Genomic DNA, 23157 nt, shown 5'->3' with positions numbered 1-23157 from the left:
TAGAATAGGAATTGTAGAGCCGCCAGGGAGCGGTCGGCAATACCGCGGTCTCTGAAAATGAATAAGACCAAGAGTTACACTCCAAACAGTGATAGTTTGGTGTGTACAACAATAACGGTCAAAACGGAGTTGAAGGGACATACCTGGAAAGAGGGAATCAGTCAGAGCCAAGGCTGTGTCATCAGTCGAGCGGAGGACCCGATAGACAGACACTGTTTAAGAAGCCGAAACTGACGGCTCCGGGCACGCGTGCACGTAGTGCCCACGCTCTATGCGTAAGGAGAGGGAAAAAAGACTAACACAGGACGGTTGTCTCCCACTATAAAAAGATTCAGAAAAGGGGGTGGTGATGGACAGAGTATCTGAATTAAGCAGAACACTCCTACCCAGTCAACAGATCAGGGCTTGATCCATCAGCGTTTTTTAGCTCACTGCACCATCCCAGCTCAGAACCTGGCTACATGCAAATTAGTCTGTCCCTGGCCCAGTGCATCATGGGAACAGGGCAGACCAAACTACCAAGCCAATTATTTTACTAGAAAGGAAACAAGCTTCCGGGGACCGGTTTCTGGCATTACAGCCGTCTTCGGCCCGGCTTGCTTGAATCCTGATGGTGCAGTGAGCAAGGGACTCACATCTGAGCATACCCTTCCACGCTTATGGTGGACAAAACGATTCCTGTTCCCATGATGCACTGGGCCAGGGACAGACTAATTTGCATGTAGCCAGGTTCTGAGCTGGGATGGTGCAGTGAGCTAAAAAACGGTGATGGATCAAGCCCTGATCTGTTGACTGGGTACGAGTGTTCTGCTTAATTCAGATACTCTGTCCATCACCACCCCCTTTTCTAAATCGTTTTGTCCACCACAAGCGTGGAAGGGTATGCTCAGACATGAGTCCCTTACTCACTGCACCATCAGGATTCAAGCAAGCCGGGCCGAAGACGGATGTAATGCCAGAAACCTGTCCCCGGAAGCTTGTTTCCTTTCCAGTAAAAGAATTGGCTTGGTAGTTTGGTCTGTCCTGTTCCCATGATGCACTGGGCCAGGGACAGACTAATTTGCATGTAGCCAGGATCTGAGCTCGGATGGTGCAGTGAGCTAAAAAACGGTGATGGATCAAGCCCTGATCTGTTGACTGGGTACGAGTGTTCTGCTTAATTCAGATACTCTGTCCATCACCACCCCCTTTTCTGAATCGTTTTGTCCACCATAAGCGTGGAAGGGTATGCTCAGACATGAGTCCCTTGTCACTGCACCATCAGGATTCAAGCAAGCCGGGCCGAAGACGGCTGTAATGCCAGAAACCGGTTCCCGGAAGCTTGTTTCCTTTCCAGTAAAAGAATTGGCTTGCTAGTTTGGTCTGTCCTGTTCCCATGATGCACTGGGCCAGGGACAGACTAATTTGCATGTAGCCAGGTTCTGAGCTGGGATGGTGCAGTGAGCTAAAAAACAGTGATGGATCAAGCCCTGATCTGTTGACTGGGTAGAAGTGTTCTGCTTAATTCAGATACTCTGTCCATCACCACCCCCTTTTCTGAATCGTTTTGTCCACCATAAGCGTGGAAGGGTATGCTCAGACATGAGTCCCTTGCTCACTGCACCATCAGGATTCAAGCAACCCGGGCCGAAGACGGCTGTACTGCCAGAAACCGGTCCCCGGAAGCTTGTTTCCTTTCCAGTAAAAGAATTGGCTTGGTAGTTTGGTCTGTCCTGTTCCCATGATGCACTGGGCCAGGGACAGACTAATTTGCATGTAGCCAGATTCTGAGCTGGGATGGTGCAGTGAGCTAAAAAACGGTGCTGGATCAAGCCCTGATCTGTTGACTGGGTACGAGTATTCTGCTTAATTCAGATACTCTGTCCATCACCACCCCCTTTTCTGAATCCCACTATAAAAAAGCAGAAGAAAATGCCCTTTGGAAAAGAGGTCTCAATACATGTTGACTCCAGTGGGTAAAAGTAATATGTATAAAATTGATTATGTCTGGAAAAAGATCCTAAAGTCACAGTGGCGCATTAGGATATCATCAATATTGCGAAAAACAGCGAAGGCCAGGTAGATAAGTGCACATTAATGCAGGAGTGTGGGCCTCACAAAGGTCACAGAAGACGGTCACGGCATCTACAATTAAGTGTACCTTCTCATAAGGGCTGAATGAGAAAACAATCAACACCAGAGGCCCATGGAGCGTACCTACCTTGCAGGGTGGTAAGGCGCTTAAGAGCAAGGAATCAAGTGGTGTAGTTCACATAGGTAGGGAGGTGGTAAAGAGAATTCACAGGCAATATGCGGACACACAGGCAATAAATACAAGACAACCGCACACTTATACATTGATACATCACCATTGAGGCCCAGATAGCCACTAAATGTCGGAACGCGTACCTACCTCACAGGGTGGTTAAAAGCGCTAATAAGTATAAAAGGCCTCATGGTGGGACGGACCCAGGTAGGAAGAAGGGGGGTAAGTGTAAGCTCACCATGGAAGATGATGGGAGCCCAAGCTTGTCAGGGAAAATAGATAAGCACAACAGCAATAGATACATTAATATTGGACAACCAACAATGAATAAAACAACTCAGGCCCTATCCAATCTTACATGATGGTAAAGACGCGTCGGTACCTGGGGTTGTGATCGATAGAAGTTACAGACCAGTTTCAGAGAGTGAGTTTGGAGGAAAGTCAGTCATGCGTGTAGTGTAACGATCTAAGGGCATATGGTTGCTAGTTGGACATGACTGCTGTCCATTTCATTAAGCCCACTGTTGACAGAATCAAAAAAGGCCATCCATTTCGATTCATGGATGTCTAGCACTGATCCAATGTTACCTCCCCTTGGTCCAAGGGTAACTTTTTCCAGTACAATCCATTTGAAACTGTCTGGCGCATGTCCAGCTTGTTTGAAATGCTCTACCAGCGGTGCGCCCACTACTTCACATCGAATGCGACTGGAATGTTGCAAAACCCTCACTTTGATCTTTTGCTGGGTCTGTCCCACGTAGATCAAATCACAGGGGCATACAATACAATAAATGACATTAAACGTATTGCAATTAGAGTGAGCTTTTAGAAGGATCCTGTGTTGTTTGTGATGGAATTCCTTGGTTTGAATGTTGTTAGAGCAAACTTTACAATGTCCACATCTGTGGTGTCCGAGTACAGGAGGTAGATTCCAGAGGGACAGTATCGTGGTCGCTGCAGGTGGGTCCAGGAATGAACGGACAACATGGTCCCTGATGTTCTTCGCCTTTTTGAATGAGTGCATAGGAGGTGCTTCCTGTGCGAGATCATCAGATATGAGATTAAGGGAGCAGTACCTCCGGATGCGCAAGAAGAAGGATAATTTGCCTTACGAGCAGTTGTTGCGCATCCGGAGGAACTGCTGCCTTAAATAACACTATATGAGTGAATCCGAGGACCTGATGGATCGCCTCATTGAACGTGGGTATCCTAGAAGGCTTGTTAAGAAGGCTAGAAAATGGGCTTTGTTTAGCCCCAGAGAATCATTACTTCAACCTAGGGACCGGCCTAACACCGAGGAGCAGAGGTTGATTTGTGTTACTACATTTTCAACAAAAGTAATGCAATAAAAAAAGCCATTAACAAGCACTGGAATCTCATATCAATGTGTGAACATTCTAAAGTGCATGGCATGTTAAGGAATGCATGAATTTGGCCGGGAAAGGCCACGAAAATATTTTTTTATGGTCCAGTGCGCTTCTCAGTGCCTCTGGAATGAAGTAAGTTTGAGGGTATGAAGGAAGACCGTCACCGCGAGAAGAATACTTTTGTCACTCAGCAGAGAGCTAGCAGGACAACGCCATCTTTGTTGGGCGCAAGCCACTCCCCCCCCCCCCCCCCCCATTTTCATATATTTTGATTGTTGAGTGAGCTACGCCGACCTATTTGTAGAATTGTGCATGTCATAAGAATACTGCATACCTGCCAAACTGTACCTGAAAGGGTTTATTGATAAAAAATGAAAAATTAATAATCTGTGAATCACAGATCCATCTGGTCAGAGTTCCCCCCAGCAACGGTTAGTGGAGCAAGCTTGCAGACAGAAGACAAGACACACATTTCTACCCTAGGATACACAAGTGTTGAGTTAGGTCACATGTCTATTTCTTACTCTAAGCACTTGCAAGTGCCTGGCGTGAGAGCATGGGATTGAGAAAGGATGGCCTTCAAATAATTGCAAATAAGTAACTGTTTCGGCTGACCGTCATCACATGCAGCTTTTGATGCCTTGGAAGCCATGATGCCAGAGCGGCTCCACATCTGTAGTGGGCACTAAAGCCTAATTTGAGTAAATACGTTTCTACGCTTTCACATGCATGTTCAATATTGTTTTCCATCTTTTCGTTCAGTCTTATATTTCATCACTATTTTCTACATACCAGTCCATACAGTTATTTTAATCCAAATATTAGTGGAAAAACTGCAGATACAAAAATTATTGTAACCAAGTAACGAAAACCTTTTTTTCTATTACAGAGGTAGTGTTCAACTCTAATCCCAAGCCACAACAGGACATTTCATTGCTGGTAAGATTGCAGTTTTGTCTTGCGTCTTGTTATTATGGAAACATGGATTTTGCTGGTAGTGGAGGTCTGACTGTCCTTGGCCAAGATTACAAGTTAATTGGAGCTGAATTCCTGCCCACTACCTCATCCCCTTCTAACTTGTTATGTTGGGTATGCTGGCCCAACAAACCGTGCACTGTACACTTGGTGCTATGCACCTGAACTTGTTTTGTTCTTTCAACAAATAATAAACCTTATGTATTCTCAGTTGCTACTATTTATTTTGAGTTCTTTTATCTCTTTTTCTCATATATATGTTACCACATAGTATTTCATTTCAATGAATTATGTTCCATAATTCACAGTCACAATAACAATAACATTACTTTTCATGTTATGCTTTACAATATCATATGTTATACAATTTTTTGAAAGTGCCCAATGCATTTCGGCACTGCCATGGTGCCTTCATCAGGGGCGAATCTGTTCGTGTTATGCTCTATTCTCGAATCCACAAGTCTTGTGCGTTCAAAAGCTCCCTGTTATTCCAGCACTGTGACGTTCTGTTATATCCGACTGTTCTGTGTTCACTAATTTCCCAAAAATCCACTCCGTTTCGAAATAACCTGCTTTCCTCTCCGGAAATGTCTCAACCGTTGAGACATTCCCGGAGAGGAAAGCAGGTTATTTCAAAACGGAGTGGTAACATATATATGAGAAAAAGAGATAAAAGAACTCAAAATAAATAGAAGCAACTGAGAATACATAAGGTTTAATATTTGTTGAAAGAACAAAACAAGTTCAGGTGCATAGCACCAAGTGAACAGTGCACGGTTCGTTGGGCCAGCATACCCAACATAACAAGTTGTTCATATCAAGGGACTGACAATCCCTAGGAACCGCAGCACCATTTTGCAAAAAATTTAAAAATACGTTGATAAACGGAGTGTTCCCTAACCCATAATTAAACGCTAGAGCATTTATCATCCCCTTCTAAGGCATGGGGGGAGCATTCCCCCTTTCAAGCAACGTCCTTACTATCAGTCTCCCTAAACACTTCCTCCACCCCTGCCATCACCTGCGCCCCTGTTCACATTTACCATCTGGTTGCAGCAGGTGATAAAGGTGAGCATTAATGCCCAGGGCAAAAGGAATGCTTTGTAGAATAACATCAGGTATTACCAGGTCCACACAGTTATTCCACAGGTATTAACCTGTTCTGGTTGATTTACTGCAGAGTACTGATGTTTACAGGTTTGGAGTTTCCATCCCGCCAGTGGCTTGCGACTTGGTTTGCAGGTTTCTTTGCACATTACATACCATAAAGTCCTCCTCAGATTTATATGCTTTTAAATTCTTCTTGATAAACGAAAAGTACCCTAGAACAGCTTATCATGTTGCAGCACTGTTGTACTGACAACACAGTATTTAAGTAGTACTTTGTTACTGATCCTCCTTGAACAAAGTTCAGCATTCGAGTGAGAGAAAAAATATCTGCATTGTTCTTTGGTAAAGGAGAAGGTGACTTTGAGTTAAATCTCTTCATCATCCTCTTGATTCCATGAGATCTCCTTTACATTATCATGAATCGTTTTGGTTTAATAGTCTCTCCCTGGGCATTATGTGCTGGAATTTCACGTTGAGACACTATTACTCACTTTGTACTCGCTGAAGAGCTGACCTGGAACCAGAGTCGTAGACCTCAAGATTCAGCACACTCTATATCTTCTATTTCTAAAATTATTCGAGCATGGTCTTGACATCAGTAGCATGGTCAAAGGTATAGGCAGATCTTTGTTGAAATAGGAGGTACTCAACATCAAGGAAATGTTTATAAAGAGATGACGTTGCTGCAAGGAGATGTCACGAGGCGTACCTCTAGTGAAAGCTACCTGAGATGTCTCGGGTACCCCCAGCTAAATTACCCATGTGACACGCATGAACATATTCAAACTAAACAGTGCAAAGTTTGAAATTCATCCTAGAAAGATTTCTAAATGGGCTCTTCCAGTTTTGCACACACGTCCATCGCTGCTTGCATTTTAGCCATTTGTTGTCTTCATATCAGATGCAAGGGTGTGAGAAAAGCGTACCCACTTTCCATAACATTTTAGTGGTAAAGCATGTATCATGACAATATTTTAGTTGTATAAGGCACACCCACGAGGAGATTGCAAGTTTACGTGGGGCCATTTTAGAATCCCCCCAAACACTCTAACCCAGAGGGCCAACCCAGGTGTCCCACTGCTCCTTGAGTGCCAGACAGAGATGTGCGGCATTAATAACTAAGGATCTGTAGATATGTGATAACCCTCCTCTCCCCAATCGGTCCATGATAACTTTGGCTTCAAGCAGGCAATATTCTGCTGGTTCAGTCAGAGAGGGTTGGTGACACGGCAGTGCATGCCGGTGCTGCAAATACTAAACATTGGGGGGCACATTTGTGAGCCCCTGGCACCGCCGGAGCATCAGCTTTTGTGACGCTCAGGTGGCGCAAACTACAAAATCATATTTATGTGGTCGCTCAAAGCCACTTTGCAAGGCTTTGAATGGCCTCATAGATATTGAGTAAGGCAAGGCAGCGCAAACCGTTACATTGCCTTACTTTGCGCTAGGGAGGCAATCCATGGGTGCTGCGATGGCTGTTCCCATGCCACATATACTAATCTTACTAATCTGATTGTCATTACAAGACTGCTCTCTAAATCGAGTCTTGACTGGATGGATGAATAAAAGAGCGCCATCGTGTATGGACAATTAAATTGGTTGTGCTGCATTGATAAGTGACACATGCAAAAAGATAAGTGACTGCAGAACGAATTACCAACAACAAAATACCAACAATTCTAAACACAGGCAAATAGTAATGAAATACGGTGTAAGTGACCACTGGCTTAGAAGAGACAGACCAGGAAATCTGTCAGAACAGTGTGACAAATATGTAAGTAATGCAATATTGTTCTTCTAGAAAATTTAACTCTCTACTTTTAAAAAATGATAAACAAAACATGCATATCTTACTAGGTGAAAACTATTAGAGGACAGAAAAGGGTACGAATTCCCAGCCGCATATGACCATTTTAGGCAGTTGAGATTACCAAGATCAACTGCAGCTCCTCCACTCTGGCAGAGGAGCTTCACCCACCCGCCTGCAGCCTCAAAAGCTGTAAAATAATACAATAATAAACCAGGTTTATTAATGTTTCCTTTTTCAAGTTCTAAGGGCCGAGTCTGGAGGGGCAGACCGTTGCGGGGCAGTCACTGAGGGGGAGTGGTGAGCACTGCTGTTAGTACGCATGTGGGTTTGGCCGGTTTTCTTAGGACTGCCAAACCGACATGTGCACTGAGATGTCTCCAGCTCGATATGCATTGCCGGACTCAGGCCAATCAGTCCAGTCCTGACGCTGCTCTCATGCTGCCAGACACAGGTGAACAGAATCTGGGTTGGTCGCAGGTGAGTCTTGGAGCCTGTGCTGCAGTGGAACAGAAGTGCTGCAGTGCAGCGGGCGGCACACAAGTTGTTTTTGTTTGTTTTGTTTTTTAGGTTGAGCCTATCACATTCCGCAAGGAATGGATAGGGTTGAATTTTAGTGTGCAAAATAAGTTCTCAAACCATCGGCGGATTTAAGACAGTTCACGTGGGTCACGTGGACACAAGCACGCGCATTTCCCCACATCAAAGCCATCAGCCTCCCTACGACAGGCTTCACCTGCATGCGCAGTGCGCGTTGGCCTCACTTCTCCTCCCCCCTAATTGATTTTTTTCACAGCCGCCAGGCCGTGAGCTACATCAAAAGGTTTGCCTCCCCAACCCTGCTTTACGGACGCTTCTCAGGCCACCAGCCTGCCCAATACTCTTTTCTTTTAAGTAGGCAGGTCTGCTATTTTGGTAACGCGCTCGCATTTTGAACAAAATATGCTTCAAGAAAGTACAAAAGGAGAAAACCTCATTTCTAAAATAACTACGGAACTTATGACATCAGTACATAGAAGCAACTACAGAAGAAAGGGGGCTCGTTGCTTACGTCTTTAATAGAACTGTCTGTACTGAATGTAAAATGTAAAACGGATCCTAAGTATTGTACTGTAAACTATCATCAAAAGTAAAATACAGTGACCATGATATCTCTGTATGCCTGAACATGCCGTATTTGCTACCCTGTTTTGTGAAGTATTTATTGTAAAGACATGTTGACTACAGTTCGCGAGAATGAATAAATTCCACCCGTCTGCAAACATGGCTAGACGGACGGATCAGCAAGTCAAACGGTTGCTTCGGAAACATGCTGTCATCTGCAGGTCATGATTCACGAATTCGAATCTCGCAAAGCCTTTTCAATCTGCCCTCCTTCCCAAGTCTGTAACTTGACTTTTTAAATTGAGCGGTAGTCTTACTATTCACAGAGCTTAGAAACAGAAAGTGTGGTTTGAAGCGCTGTGTAAAATGAAGTTATTATAAATAACAAATGCAAGGTAAAAACAAACATAAACGTAGATTAAATACACACACATAAGCAAAACCCGGCGCAGAATGCAGCAAATGCTGTTTATTGGCAGGGGAGGGGGATTCGAGTAACTTGTGAAGCAGTTTCCTCCTGCGCAGCTCAGCCTCCAGCACTGCAGCAGTTACACGCCAGTTGCCCTCCCCGTGCCCCGCTGACTGAAATAGCAGTAACATTTGACTCGCCGGGCTTCAAAGAGACAAGGATCTGCTGTGTTTTCTTTTATCTCATTGCAGGCGTTGACGGCAGCCGGGATGTGTTAAGCAGACGCTTGACATGTCTGTCAGAGGGGCTGCCAGGCCTCCTCCTGCGCAGGGAGCCACCTGTTTGTCTTGGCGGGGGCCGGTGTGAGGGCTCGCAGTATCAGTCCACATCCCAGGGCCGGCCTGCCAGTCCACGGCTGACAGCAGGGGCAGATGATGCCATCATGGCGCCCGTCTCTGATGTGCCTCTGGGGGGCCCATGTCACTCTTCGGGGAAGCCAGCTAAAGCCATTGTAGGCCTGCACAGCATGTGTTTCACTTAACACCCGCTCACCTTTTGGTCTTAGAGGATGGAAAGTGATAGGGACGTCGCAGGCGGGGAGTTTTGCCGCATGAAGCTCCTACGGCCCCACATATCCTTCAATGATCTGTCACAAACTGACATCACCGATTGCAGAGCTGCTCATTTCTATATTTCATTTCCGATTGATGAACGTAGCGCTTTCATGCCCTTCAGCTCTGGGAAGCACTGCCCTTTTATGTTCTCAGTTTAAGCTACTGGGAATTTAAAGCTGTTTCAAAGCACGTTTCTTCGAATTTGCATATAAAAGAGTGAATATTGAGCAGAACTTCAGTGGGGTAGTCGACATGCGCAAAAGAAGGCTATTACAAATCCCACAGCCGAGATCCAGTCTAATGTGTACATTTCACCTGATCGACGCAGTTTGAACATCTGCGAACGTGCCTTGAAGGAGCTGCTTGGCTCCGTGCTGAGATGCTAATGTATAGAAAAATACAGGATGTAAGCCATTATCTGTCTGCGCTCATACGTAGGAAAATAAAAATACCAAATCACTCAGGGACACCACCACATCACTCAGGGACACCACCACATCACTCTGGGACACCACCACATCACTCTGGGACACCACCACATCACTCTGGGACACCACCACATCACTCTGGGACACCCTCACATCACTCAGGGGCACCACCACATCACTCAGGGACACCACCACATCACTCAGGGACACCACCACATCACTCAGGAACACCACCACATCACTCAGGGACACCACCACATCACTCAGGGGCACCACCACATCACTCAGGGGCACCACCACATCACTCTAGGACACCATCACATCACTCAGGGGCACCACCACATCACTCGGGGACACCACCACATCACTCAGGAACACCACCACATCACTCAGGTACACCACCACATCACTCAGGGGCACCACCACATCACTCAGGGGCACCGCCACATCACTCAGGGGCACCACCACATCACTCTGGGACACCATCACATCACTCTGGGACACCACCATATCACTCTAATACATCACCACATCACTCTAATACACCACCACATCACTAAGCTCAACCACATAATCACTCAGCACCACAAAAGCACTGTCCTTGCTTGCTACCAATAGGCATTGCCATAGCCAATAGGACTCGCATTAGGAAAGTGTAAGCTATTGGCTTTTTGAATAACAATGCTATTAATTTATATATTTTCAAAGCCAACACATATTAAAAAAATTGTCATTTACAATACCAATAGCTCACACTTTCCTAATGCGAGACCTATTGCATTGCAAATGCTTGTTTGTCTCTTCTTGTCGTTGTCCCCTCCATGCCACTCTGCCCTGCCACTATGCCCTGACACCAGCGGCTACTGCCCGAGATATAAGACCCCTGGACAGTGCCAGAATCAAAGCAGACTTTATATAATGTTTAGTCAATAAACAATAATGAACCAGTACCTGACTTTGTTAGTGTTTAATATTAAGGATGACCTATAGATTCTCCTTAGGCGCTTCCACGTTTACTAGTGGGTCAGTCTACGCCCCTAATGAAGGTCAGGAAAGGTTCTTTCACTCAGCCCTCACAGAAGCCTCAAACACACCGGACCGCCACATTCTGTTGGGGGGAGATCTAAATTTGGTCTTTGACAATACTCTAGATAGAACATGCCAGCACACCTCCCAAACTGGTACTCTTTCCTGGGGGGGATTGTCCCGTTTCCATGAGTTAGGTTTCAAGGATCTATGGCGCAGCTTCCACCCCCAGAGTCTGGAATACTCCTGTTATTCTAGTGCACACAAAACATATGCCCGCTTAGATTACCTGCCAGCTTTGTCATCTGTGCATGCACTGGCGACTGAGGTGGAGATAGGGGTTGCCTCCCTATTGGATCACGCACCAGTGACAGTTGTCCTCTCCCTTCCTCTGACCCAGCGCACGCTACGGACCTGGCACCTCCGGGAGACATTATTACACCGCAAAGAGGTGGTCACACCGATATAGCGCGTTATCACTGACTATCTCTCTCACAATAGCAATACGGACACCACTCTTGCGATGCAATGACAGCACTGAAAGCCGTCATAAGGGGTTGAGTTTACAGCAATTTCGACCGCGAATAATGTCGAACGCATGCGTAAGCAGGAGGAACTCACTCAGCAGACCAAGGAGCTGGAGCAAATGCACCAAATAACGGGAGCGCCTCGAATATGGAGGCAACTTAAAGCGGTTCAGCAACAACTAGCAGCTATAGACCAGGATTGGGCCGAATTCGTGGATTTGCGGCTACGGCACGCATATTACACTGGTGGAGACAGGTGTGGGCACTTGCTCGCCCATAAGCTGCTCGAAACTCGACAACACCAGAGCATGCAGGAAATTCTTCGGAGGGACGGCAGGTGCGTCACGGAAGATAATAATATTGCTTGTGCTTTTAGCGAATTCTACGCCGACCTCTACAACGGTTCCCCGGTGGGGGACTTGGTTGGAGAGGCCTTTCTTGACTCCGTTGCGCTTCCAGCCCTTACGAAGGACTAGGAGGAACATCTCGAGCGTGACATATGGCAGGAAGAGGTCATCGCTGCCATCTCACGCCTTAAATTGGCGAAAACGCCTGGGCCAGACTGCTTCCCCGCGAGCTTCTTTAAGACATTCTGTGCCCAAGACGCTCCCCTCCTCACGTGCCTTTTTAATTCCTTCTCAGACCCCAGGGCGATCCCAGGGAACCTCTTGGAGGCTTCCATTGCGGTTATCCCTAAGCCAGGGAAGGATCGATCACAGTGCGGGGCATACTGCCTATCTCTCTCCTTAATGTTGATCTTAAATTATACGCAGGAATTTTTGCTGCCCGTCTTGGGCGTCACATGGGAGGACTAGTCAACCAGGATAGGTTGGTTTTATCCCGAAGGGCCAAACCTCTGATAATACTAAGCGATCCGAGAAAGAGTTCAATAGGGTCCATTGGCACTATTTAGAGAAAATTCTGGAGAAGGTGGGATTGGACGTGAAGTTCCGTACATACGTCCTGAACGAATTCCTGACAGCAGCGGTTTGTGTCAACGGCTGCACGTCCCCCCTGTTCACTATTGAGCGAGGCACGAGGCAGCGGTGTCCTTTATCGCCCCTCCTCTTCACCCTCTACATGGAACCGTTGGCACAGAGGTAGAGGTTTAACCTAAGGGTAACAGGGATCAAGTTCGGGGGCTACGTCCATACGATTAGTCTTTATGCCGACAACGTCCTGCTCTCGTTGTCTCACCCGCGAGAGTCGCTGCCCGCATGCCTTGAGGATCTGGAGCTATTTGCACAACCGGCCGGGTTCAAGGTTAACATGGGCAAGTTGGTGGCACTCGACCTGTCCCTGGAGAAACTCACTCGAGAATTTCTGCAGGGATTGTTTCCCTTCCAATGGGCGACAGGCGCGATCCCGTATCTGGGGATCCAGCTGGCCCCCGCACTTCTGGACACAGTAAGCGTTATTTACGCCCTGCTGCAACAGAAAATTAAGCGGGAACTGGGGAGGTGGAAACACTACCCTCTGTCATGGCTGGGCAAAGTAGCGGCGGTCAAAATGACCATTCTCCCCCAGATCTTATATCTGTTTCGCACTATCCCCCTTTGACCACCGCCGGGTTGGATACAGCAAACACAATCAGAATTGGTTCAGTTTATATGAAATGGGCGGAAGCTGTGTCTTAAACTGCGGCTGAGGACGCTTCCCCCGGAGGAGGGGGGACTTGGACTCCTGTACTTGTTGCTCTACTTTCAAACTGCTCAACTGCGTCTGGAGTGGAGTAGATGGGAGTCTGAGAAACATTGGCTTTTTCAGGATCAGGCGGTGGCTGATCGACCTCTCCAAGAAATTCCATTCCTCCGTAAGCAGCACAGACCCCCCAATCTGTACGCCTCATACATCACTAGGGTCCCCACGGAAGTTTGGGACCGCACCAGTGTTAAACACAAACTCACTACCTTCCCGTCCCCACTTACCCCTTTAATGGACAACCCTGATTTTACTCCGGGCATGGATTCGGTGTATAAGCAAATGCCCAATGCACACAGCGTGATAGTATAACAAAATGTGTGTTCTGGTGGACACTAGAACATTTCAATCACAGCTGTCAGATAAACAACAATGTCTTTTTAAGAAATCTTCATTTAATAGTCTTTCTGGCCTGCCGACACGTGTTTCGTCGCAACGGAATGTAATTTCCGTGACTCCTCAGGGCTGGGAAAGATACAAAAAATGAAACTGGAATATACAACACAAAACTCTTTCTTGTGAGAGAACATGGGTTGTGCAGTGTGACTTTGTATTATGTGTTGCACACTCAACCCACAGCAAGGTGCAAAAATTCTAGGGCCACGGGGGGTGGAAACCAATAACAGTGTCAGAGTAGTGTTTGTGTAGAACAAGGGCACTGGGGAAAGAAAGAGTGACAATCGGATTGTAGGGAGAGGGTAGAGGATAAAAAGGTATTCCTGCGCAGTCGTTGTGAGCCGTTCAATAGTGATTGTCAATGAAGACAGTGTATGGCGTGAATAAGTAACGTTTAAGGTAGGCTGGTACTCTACATATTGTGCTGCTACTGGTGTCCCTCCAAGAAATACATGTTGTACCTATCGGATTGTGAGTGCCCACTTTAAGGTCTAAATAGAAAGAATGGAAAGAGTAAAACAAAACAAAATTAAGGTTTTCCCTTGTGACGCTAACATCTGGCGGTTTCCACTATCAATTTATGTTACAGGAGGTCTTAAATGGCTCCTAGCAACAGCATGGCTTTCTCTAGCTCTTTGCAGTGCCTGCGGAAGAAAGCACATTTCTCAGATGCACACATGCATTACCTTTTCATCTACAACACAAGGAGCAAAATAACAAAAAACCAAGGGATGTTACGTGAATAAGGCGTTATTGCTACACATTACTGTCTGTCTTCTAACAGTAGACAGGCTATATGTGCGAGAACCACGGTCTCCAAACATGTCTTCCCCTGTTTACTAGGAAGAGGTCTTTTTGAGGGAAAGTCACATTTTTAGTACCAGTTACATCTTAGATTGGGGGAATGCAGAGATTCCTGGCTGATGTAGCTCTTGGAAGTTCTTTCCTGATTATGCAACCTTCAATTTATTATAATTTGGTTTGAAGACTTCTTAATCTGTCTTGAAAACCTTAATATAAAAGTATTTAATCAATTAGCTGTTCATTTAAATAATTGTTTTTATTATAGTAAAACTATTCACCTCCTTCCCTCTTTGCAATAAAGCAGCCAAATGCAAGAGGGTCCTGACACCAAGGATTCAGTATCGCCAATGTGCAGAATTTAGCTCCATATGGCCATATACTAGGGATTTGAGTAGCCTAATTGTGTACAATTTAGCTTAGTCTGCCCCTTTAATGAAAATCCGAGTAGCTAAATTGTGCATAATCTAGACTGATCTGTCCATACAGTATGGATTTAAGTAGGTTTGTGCAGGATCTGGCTCAATCTGGCCATATAACTGGGATTTGAGTAGGAAAATGGTTCAGGATGTAGCCGAATCTGCCCATACAGTGGAAACTTGATTAGATCATTCGAGAGGATTGAGCCCAGTCCACCCATACAATGATGATGGTAGTAGCTCGGTATCACAGTATCTAGACCCACCTTTGAAACAATAATGGAACCCTAAGAGCAGACACACACTGCCTGGAAATGGCAAGTACGGACAAAAAAGTCTGTCATCCAGACAATGCAGCTGCACCGTCACTCTATCATTTTGCCACGTGCATACAGACCACATGACTTGCAATCACCCAAGCATAAAAACCATCAACTGTGTTTTATTATGCTGCATGTTTCCATAGCACGCATTGTCAGTCGGAGGCTGCTTAAAGAAAAGAAATGGAGACAGACTAATGTCACAGATGACCCCACCCAACCTAAATCTCTCCACTCTGTAGTCAGGTCGCTTATCACCACAACTAAAGACTACCACCAACCAAGTGACTATCAGAAACAAACCACTCTGTGAAGCTGTCAAACTGCATTAATTCTTTTCCAGAACCCCCAGTCCCACCATAAGTCAACAAGTGCAAAGCCATCAACCAGTTCTTCGCCAAGACGGGCAACAAAATCCGATCCAAATTGACAACATCAAGCTGTCATCCGCTTCGCTGCCTAACTCCACCACTCCAACTCCACTGAGCTCACCATATTTCTCCATTTATTCAAAACCACCTCTTTCAAAATGACATTCTGCTCTCTTTCATTAGAAAATCTCTCTACGGATATGCCTTTGCACACCAGTGCAAAATTAATGACAAGTCCTGTATCCAAGGACCCTTCCCAGGCACCTTCAAGTCAGGTCTGATCTTCCCACTGCTAAAGAAACCAACCTTAGATGCAGGCGATTAAGCCATCTTCCATCCCATTAACCATATATTCTTCATAGAGATAATCATAGAAAATGCAGCATAGCTGCAACAGCAGATCATCAATCACACCATCCTTCAAGACTACCAATCTGGCTTTAGCCAGCACTGCAGCACTGAGGTATCCACTTTTAAATTATTCGGGAATGCTTTCCTCATCATTGATAGAACGAGCACCTGCACTTGATCCCGCCTGACCTTTCTGCAGAATCTGACGCTGTTGATTACCAAGCACTGGTCCTCACCTGGAAACATTCATGAATTTCTTAAACAGCCCTGCAGTGGGTCGCCTCCTACCTCTCCTCTCAAATCACCACCAACTCGCACAGATAGGATCCACAAGTTTGCAGAAATTCCCCATCACCTGTAGAATGCAACAGAATTCCATCACACCTCTTCAATCTCAACTTTTACGTGGACTCTTTGGATCCATACTCACCGGTAACAACATCAAGATCCATCAATACGCCAACATTCCACAACTCTATCTCAGAATGTCTTCACCCACCTACCTTCCGTGACTCAAAACCTGCCTTGAGCGTCTCAAGATCTGGCTGTCAAGTACCTACCTAAAGCACATACTGACACAGACCTAATTTCTTTTGTTTGCCAGCAGCTCCAAGCAACCACAGATTCGAGCCTGGCTTTCCATTATGGGCTTGGATTGCTTAACCTTCTTACTGACAGACAGTTAAAAATCCGGAGGATTCACCATTGGTACAGATGTCACATTCAAAGAACACATTGCCAGGAAAACCAAGACTTGATGGTACCAACTATAACTCCTGAAAAAAGTAAAACATTTCCTTCCAGAAATTGATTTCAGAATGGCAATGAAGGCCCTGGTTTCCTCCCATCTGGCTGGGGGCAACACACTGCTAAACGGTCCCTTAGACTGCACTTTGGCACCCCTGAAAGACAGTCTACACTCTCTAGCGTGTCTCATCACCCTAACAATGAAGAAACAACATATCATCTTGAACACCAACTGCATGACATCAGCAATCTGGCTTCCAAAACGATGCTCCAGCATACCTGTCCAAGAAACTGGCTCAGGCACACAGCGCTACACCAGGAACCACAACATGATCAGGCAAAGAATTGCCTAAAATAAATTTTTAAAAAACAGATGCTAGGACTTCTACATCTCTGTACCTAGGATCTTGAGCAGAAAATCTCTCTCTCTCTCTCTCTCTCTCTCTCTCTCTCTCTCTCTCTCTCTCTCTCTCTCTCTCTCTCTCTCTCTCTCTCTCTCTCTCTCTCTCTCTCTCCCTCCCTCTCTCCCTCTCTCCCTCTCTCCCTCCACCTCCAACACCCCCCAGCTAAGGGTGGGTTATGAATGTTACCACTGTTCCTTACTTCAAAATGTTTGGGTCCTAGTAATATACATCTTCAGCACAAAAGGTATATCTTTGTCTACATTTTTTAACAGCAGCACTCAACAACATGATATGTAATAAATGTGTTTGCGTGCTTCCGCAATGTTCCTTCTTATAAGTTTTGTTCTCTTCCCATTTCTTTTTGTTTTCAGAAACCTGCCAATTGGGAGAAGTGTTTTACATTCCCTGACGAATTCAAACCCCAGGTTGAGAATTCCTTGAAGATGCTAACCCCTGCATTTGAGCCCCCACTTCCAGAACTGAGATACCTGAGCCTGGCTGATAACAAGGTCAGTCCCTGTTTCCTTGGTATGATTACTGGATGAGTTTGTCATAAAGCTTCATGGAAATTAATCAGCATTGCCCCTGCAGCAAGAGAGGAGTGTAGAGTCGAGAATACCTTTAGGAACTTAAAGAATATAATAATAATAATATATAAATAAACAATACACCAACGAGAAGTAGCAAATATAGTACATAACAAGAACAGAAATCGACAAGGAAGACGCGAAGGTGGTTGCCAGGCAACGGGCCGAGCCGGCGCGGAGAGAGGCGCAGAAGACTGCAGCACCACAGGCAGACGGTGCACACGCTGGAGCTCGCGCTGAAGAGGAAATATCAGCGGGAGATGGAGGTAAAGGGGTGATTGACAGTGGAGGAGTGGAAAAAGGGAACATAAGTGCCATGGGAGGTACCACAGCAGATATGCTTGCCGCATTAATGCAAGTCGAGAAAGAGATTAATGAGTCCCGGAAGGTGACTGGCTCATGGGGCAGCCGAGAAAGCATAGCGAGCTCAGAAAAGCAAAGTCTTGAAGGGGGGATTAATATAATTAAACATCCCCACGGAGGGGAAGACTGTACATCCCTAGAAGGGGAGGGCGAGTTCTACTCTGTAAATGAAGATTCTGAGTCATTGTCATCAGTAGAATCAAATACGGAGGAAGATGAAGGTACAGAGTCAGGCATAAGCACTTCTGGCAAAGAATCCACAATGAAAAAGAGGAAGCATACCAAAGTGGAGAAACGTCTCCTGTGGGACTACTCAGCGACTTCTCAAGTATATCAGGAGGAGGATACGCATGCAAGCATGGCAGAGAGAGCAGAGAGAGCATCAAGTGGCAATATCCCTTCCCAACAAGACCCTTTTCAGACTCTATTCTCGACACTGAGACAGATGCAAAACGAAGCAAGAACAGAAAGCCGTAGAGCAAGGCAGGCGTCAAAGAAAATACAGAACAGCCTAAGGAAGGTCAATAAATTGTATGATGAGCTGGTGGACAGAGTTACAGAGGTTGAGGAACGGACAGGGAAGCTCGAAGATGACGTTGGGAGATGGCAATCATTTAAGACAGAACATGAGAAAATGGCAGAGGACATGCGCTGGAAGATGGAGGATTTTGAAAACAGGCAGAGGAGGAATAATGTCCGCCTTTTGGGTGTGGAGGAAGGGGCAGAGGGGCAGGATGTCAGGCAGTTTGTGATAAATCTCTTGAGTGGCGCATTTCCAGAGTCCCAGTGGTAGTGGGAAACAGAAATACAGAGGGCGCACAGGTTCCCTTTTACAGTAAAGAAGGGAGGAGAAGCAGGAGGAGCAGGCAGAGGTGGGCAGAAAAATCATCCAAGGGCAATACTAGTATATGTTGGAAACTTTTTGCTCAGGGAAGAGATTTTAGCTAAAGCAAGGCCAGAGAGTAGGAGAACTTTTGAGAACAATACCTTTTTTGCCAGGCCTGACTTCTGCCATTTTACTGTAGAGAGGAGGTGGAAGATGAGGCAGTTGATTGCACCATTTCAGGCTCTAGGTATGGAGGCGTATCTACTTTATCCTGCCAGATTGAAGGTAATTGTTAGAGGGAAAACTTGGATGTTCAACTCGGAAATTAAAGCGGGGTTCTTTCTAGAAGAGATGAAGAAACAGAAAGGAGCGTGAGAGCCCGGGTAGGACATAGGACATAGTGGGATCAGTGGGTGGCACGAAAAGGTAAATGATTGGGAGAGGGAAGCGATCTGCACAACATAAGGCGGGCACACATAGGTCGGCTGACCTATTTGCCTGTAATGGGGGGGGGAAGGGGAGGGGTGAGCAGAGCAGGGGCGGAGAGGGAGGGAGGGGGTGAGGGGGGGGGGAATAACAACTGGTTGTTTATGATTTTGCACATTGTTATGTTTTTGGGACACAGAGAAGATATACAGACTGGTTTGTGGTTGATAGAGAATGTTTTTTGTTGTTGGTATCTACGCATGTTAACACAATGGCATGTAGGATAGCGTCAATTAATGTGTGTGGCTTAAATGATTTAAATAAGAGGATGAGGGTGGCTGCATATCTAAAAACCCTGCGGTTGGATCTGGTATGTTTGCAAGAAACCCACATTGAGTTAAGTAAGATAAATATTTTGGAGCAACTTGGGTTCAGGATATTGGCTAGCTCTAAACAAGAAACTAGGACCAGAGGGGTAGCAATTCTGGGTAGACATAGGGATATGGTAGTAGGGAAAAAGAAGGAAGATAAATGGGGAAGATGGGCTATAGCGGAAATATGCTTCAGGGGTCAGAAAATATCATTAGCCACAATTTATGGATCTACTGAAGACGATCCTGAGGTATTTCAGTTTCTTGATGCGGAGTTGGCTCAATGGCCTGAACCCATAATTTGTTGTGGTGATTTTAACATACATGAGCCGGAGAGCTCATTTACGCGGATAGATGCAGTTTATAGAGGGAGGAAAAGGAAAGTGTTCAGGGCTCTGGCAGATATGGCTTTGAATAATTCGTTGATTGATCCTTGGGTAAAACTACATCCTCATCTTGATGGAAGCACTTTTTTTTCGGCCCCACATAAAGTATTGGTTAGGTTAGATTATTTTCTTATAACTAGCTGTATGTTAGCTGGGACACAGGTTGAGAAACTTCCCAGGGTGATTTCAGACCACAGTCCAGTAATACTGACTATTAAAAATAATTACTTACAAAGAGCACCCGCACAGTGGACTTTTGAGAGAGGCCTTTTAAAAGATCCAACATATAAGGAGCACATGTCGAAGTGGATTAAATGGTTTTGGGATATCAATAGGGGGACAGCAGCTATAGGAATAGTTTTGGATGCATTTAAGGCGGGAATAAGGGGAGAAACATTGAGCTTTGTCCTGGGAAGACAAAAAAGAGAAAGGGAGAGGAGAGAGTTGATAGAACATAAATTACTAAGGGAGGAGGAGAATTTAAGCAGGGTAATAAGAAATAATCTACCTTTAGAGGACTGCCTGCTTAGAATAATAGCATTAAAAGCAGAGGCAGTGGAAGGCCTGGCCAGACAGGCAGTAGACAAATTCTTGTCTAATAAGGAAAAGACATATGAGCTTAGTGAGAAGGTAGAGCGGGTGCTGGCAGCTAGAACTAGGCAGAGAACAGCTGAAGCAGGAGTAAAAGAAATACGGGATACACAGGGAAATCTGGTTATGGAGACTGACGCAGTAAGAGAGGTATTTAGGAAATTCTATGCAGATTTATACACTCCAGAAGATTCACCGAACCTGGGGGAGATTGAGGAGTATTTGGGCAATATATCCCCTCCGACGATTTCAGAAGAGGATAAAGAAATACTAGATAGTCCAATATTGTTAGGAGAGGTGGAGGAAGCTCTTGATAGTTTGCCGATAGGCAAAGCGACAGGACCAGACCAAATTCCGCTAGAATTTTATCAAATATTTAAAAATGTACTCTTGGCAGATATGTGTATAACTATGCAACAAGCACAAGTAGGAGACTTTAGCCCAGAGTCCTGGGGGGGGGGGCTGATATAATAGTTATTCTAAAAAAAGGAAAGTCACCAGAAATGCCAGGGTCGTATAGGCCAATTACATTAATGAACTCGGATATCAAAATATATTCCAAGATTTTAGCAAAAAGATTGGCTGGGATTATTGAGCAGTTAGAGACCCCTATCCTTTTTTTTTTTTTTTTTTTTGTAACAACAAGGGACCCCAATTAGTCTGCTCGGGACCTCGGGGAACAATTTTACTAAAACAACAGTGGTCCCATGCAAGGATAAAATGCAGTATCAATAAATATAGACGCGAATCCAATCTATATTTTAGAGTGACATGTCCAGCCGGACAGAGGTCATTCAAGTTTACTCAATAAACAAGTATCCAACATATAACAGGAATACCTTCCACAATGCCCCTGTGAGGTACACAAGCCTGTGCCCAACACTTGCGGGGTAAGTACAGGTGAAGAAGTGATAGAGAGAGTTTAAAGGCAAAACAACGTTTTCTGCTTACACATTCATTGCACAGAAAATATCAAGTTGCACCATTACATTAATTTAACAATCAAATATGTTTGTATAAGGTGCATGAGCGAGTCGACGGCGTTTCGGTTCCCCTAAAGGATAATTGGAACCATCATCAGGACAAAAACAATTTATTTGCCTTATAGCACTAAACCTCAAATTGCCTAAAGGAAATAGGGTAAAGAGTAAGAAAAATGACATTTAAAAAACAGAACAATAACATTTAAATTTCATGAAGTGACTCTTGGTGCAGGGTGTAACCACATACTCCTTCCATGCAGAGTGAAGTTATTACGCCGTTTTCTATAGGTGAAAAATCGGTGTTGGCTATGAAAATAAGAATCTAGTTCCATCTGTCAGTCTGACGTGACCCAGGGATTTTTAGCGCGAATACTACCATGCAATACGTAGTGATCAGGCACGTTTGAGCAAAGTGAGCATGGTGCTTGGGAGCTGCAGTGCCTATTTAGGACAGTGAAGGGAGACGGAAACACTAGAATCGCGTTCTTACCGAGGTAGTACAAAAATGGACCCATGCGAGTCGATGCTCAGTATGGTCCAGTCCAGCAAGCCTCTATAATTCAAAATTCTGAATGTTAGAGGTCAGGCATCTTTATGCCGGTTTAAGGATCTAAAAAGTGAAGAGCGAGCTGAGGTCAGTCTTACCGAATGAAGGGCTGCCGGGGTCCGTGTTACTCAGTCGCAACCGGACAGCGCCAGGGTAAGCCTGTGGGAGTCAGGAAACGTATTAAGATCCGGCCCTCGAACTGTCTAACAAAGTAAGGGGCAGAGCCAGGCTGTAAGGCTTACCTGAATCGGCGTTCATGGAGGTATCCCCTGGTGTGCTGTTGTGCTCAAACCAGGAAGTAAAGAAGGGGCGGGTGTATCGTGATTGGCCAGTGTTCGTGAGGGAACAGTCATAGAGATAAACAAGGGGTGCCTGGAGCGGGAGCCATCTTAGGTGAAGTGATATTCATGCACAGTGACATTTCAGAATCCATACTTTACAAGAAACGTTTCTGGAACAATAAAGTGCGCAGCACTAATTCCAAGGTTTTGAAAAAATAAGTCTGATCAGTCTAAATTAGAGCAGTCCATTCCTCTTGAAGATTCAAGCCCGAATTCAGGCTGTCTGTCTTCAATATCCATTTTATTTCTTCTCTGTTCAGCAGGCGCGATAGGTCGCCCCCTCTTGGTGGTATTCGGATTTGTGTAATGACCATCCAGCGAATTTCATTTTCAGTGTGCCCTCTGCTTTCAAAATGTTCAACCAGGGGTGCATTTGCAGTTTTGCACCTGATGCGGCTCCGATGCTGTGATATCCGTTGTTTAATCTTTTGTTTTGTCTGGCCCACATATATTAAGTTGCATGGACATAGAATAGCATAAATGAGATTAGAGCTATTGCAATTTGTCATAGTATGCAGTTCATTCTTTACATTTTTATAAACAAATTCTTTACTCTCAATTGTTAGGTCACAAACCACACAGGAGCCACATTTGAAATGGCCCAAGACGGGTGG

The 23157-nt window shown here is 45.3% G+C and overlaps 1 protein-coding gene across 1 annotated transcript in view; it reads left to right on the top strand.

The window, feature by feature from the left end:
• XRRA1 (X-ray radiation resistance associated 1) overlaps window positions 1–23157 on the top strand; it is a 364268-nt gene that overhangs the window by 162322 nt on the left and 178789 nt on the right. Inside the window, exons 10-11 of the mRNA XM_086933240.1 lie at window positions 4502–4551; window positions 17494–17631. Of these exons, the coding sequence (XP_086789366.1) occupies window positions 4502–4551; window positions 17494–17631 (188 nt within the window). The remainder of the gene's footprint in view (window positions 1–4501; window positions 4552–17493; window positions 17632–23157) is intronic.

Source organism: Lissotriton vulgaris, chromosome 8 (genome assembly GCF_964263255.1).
Source record: "Lissotriton vulgaris chromosome 8, aLisVul1.2, whole genome shotgun sequence".
In the NCBI taxonomy this organism is placed as follows: Eukaryota; Metazoa; Chordata; class Amphibia; order Caudata; family Salamandridae; genus Lissotriton; species Lissotriton vulgaris.
This window is presented reverse-complemented; position numbering and strand designations above follow the sequence as displayed.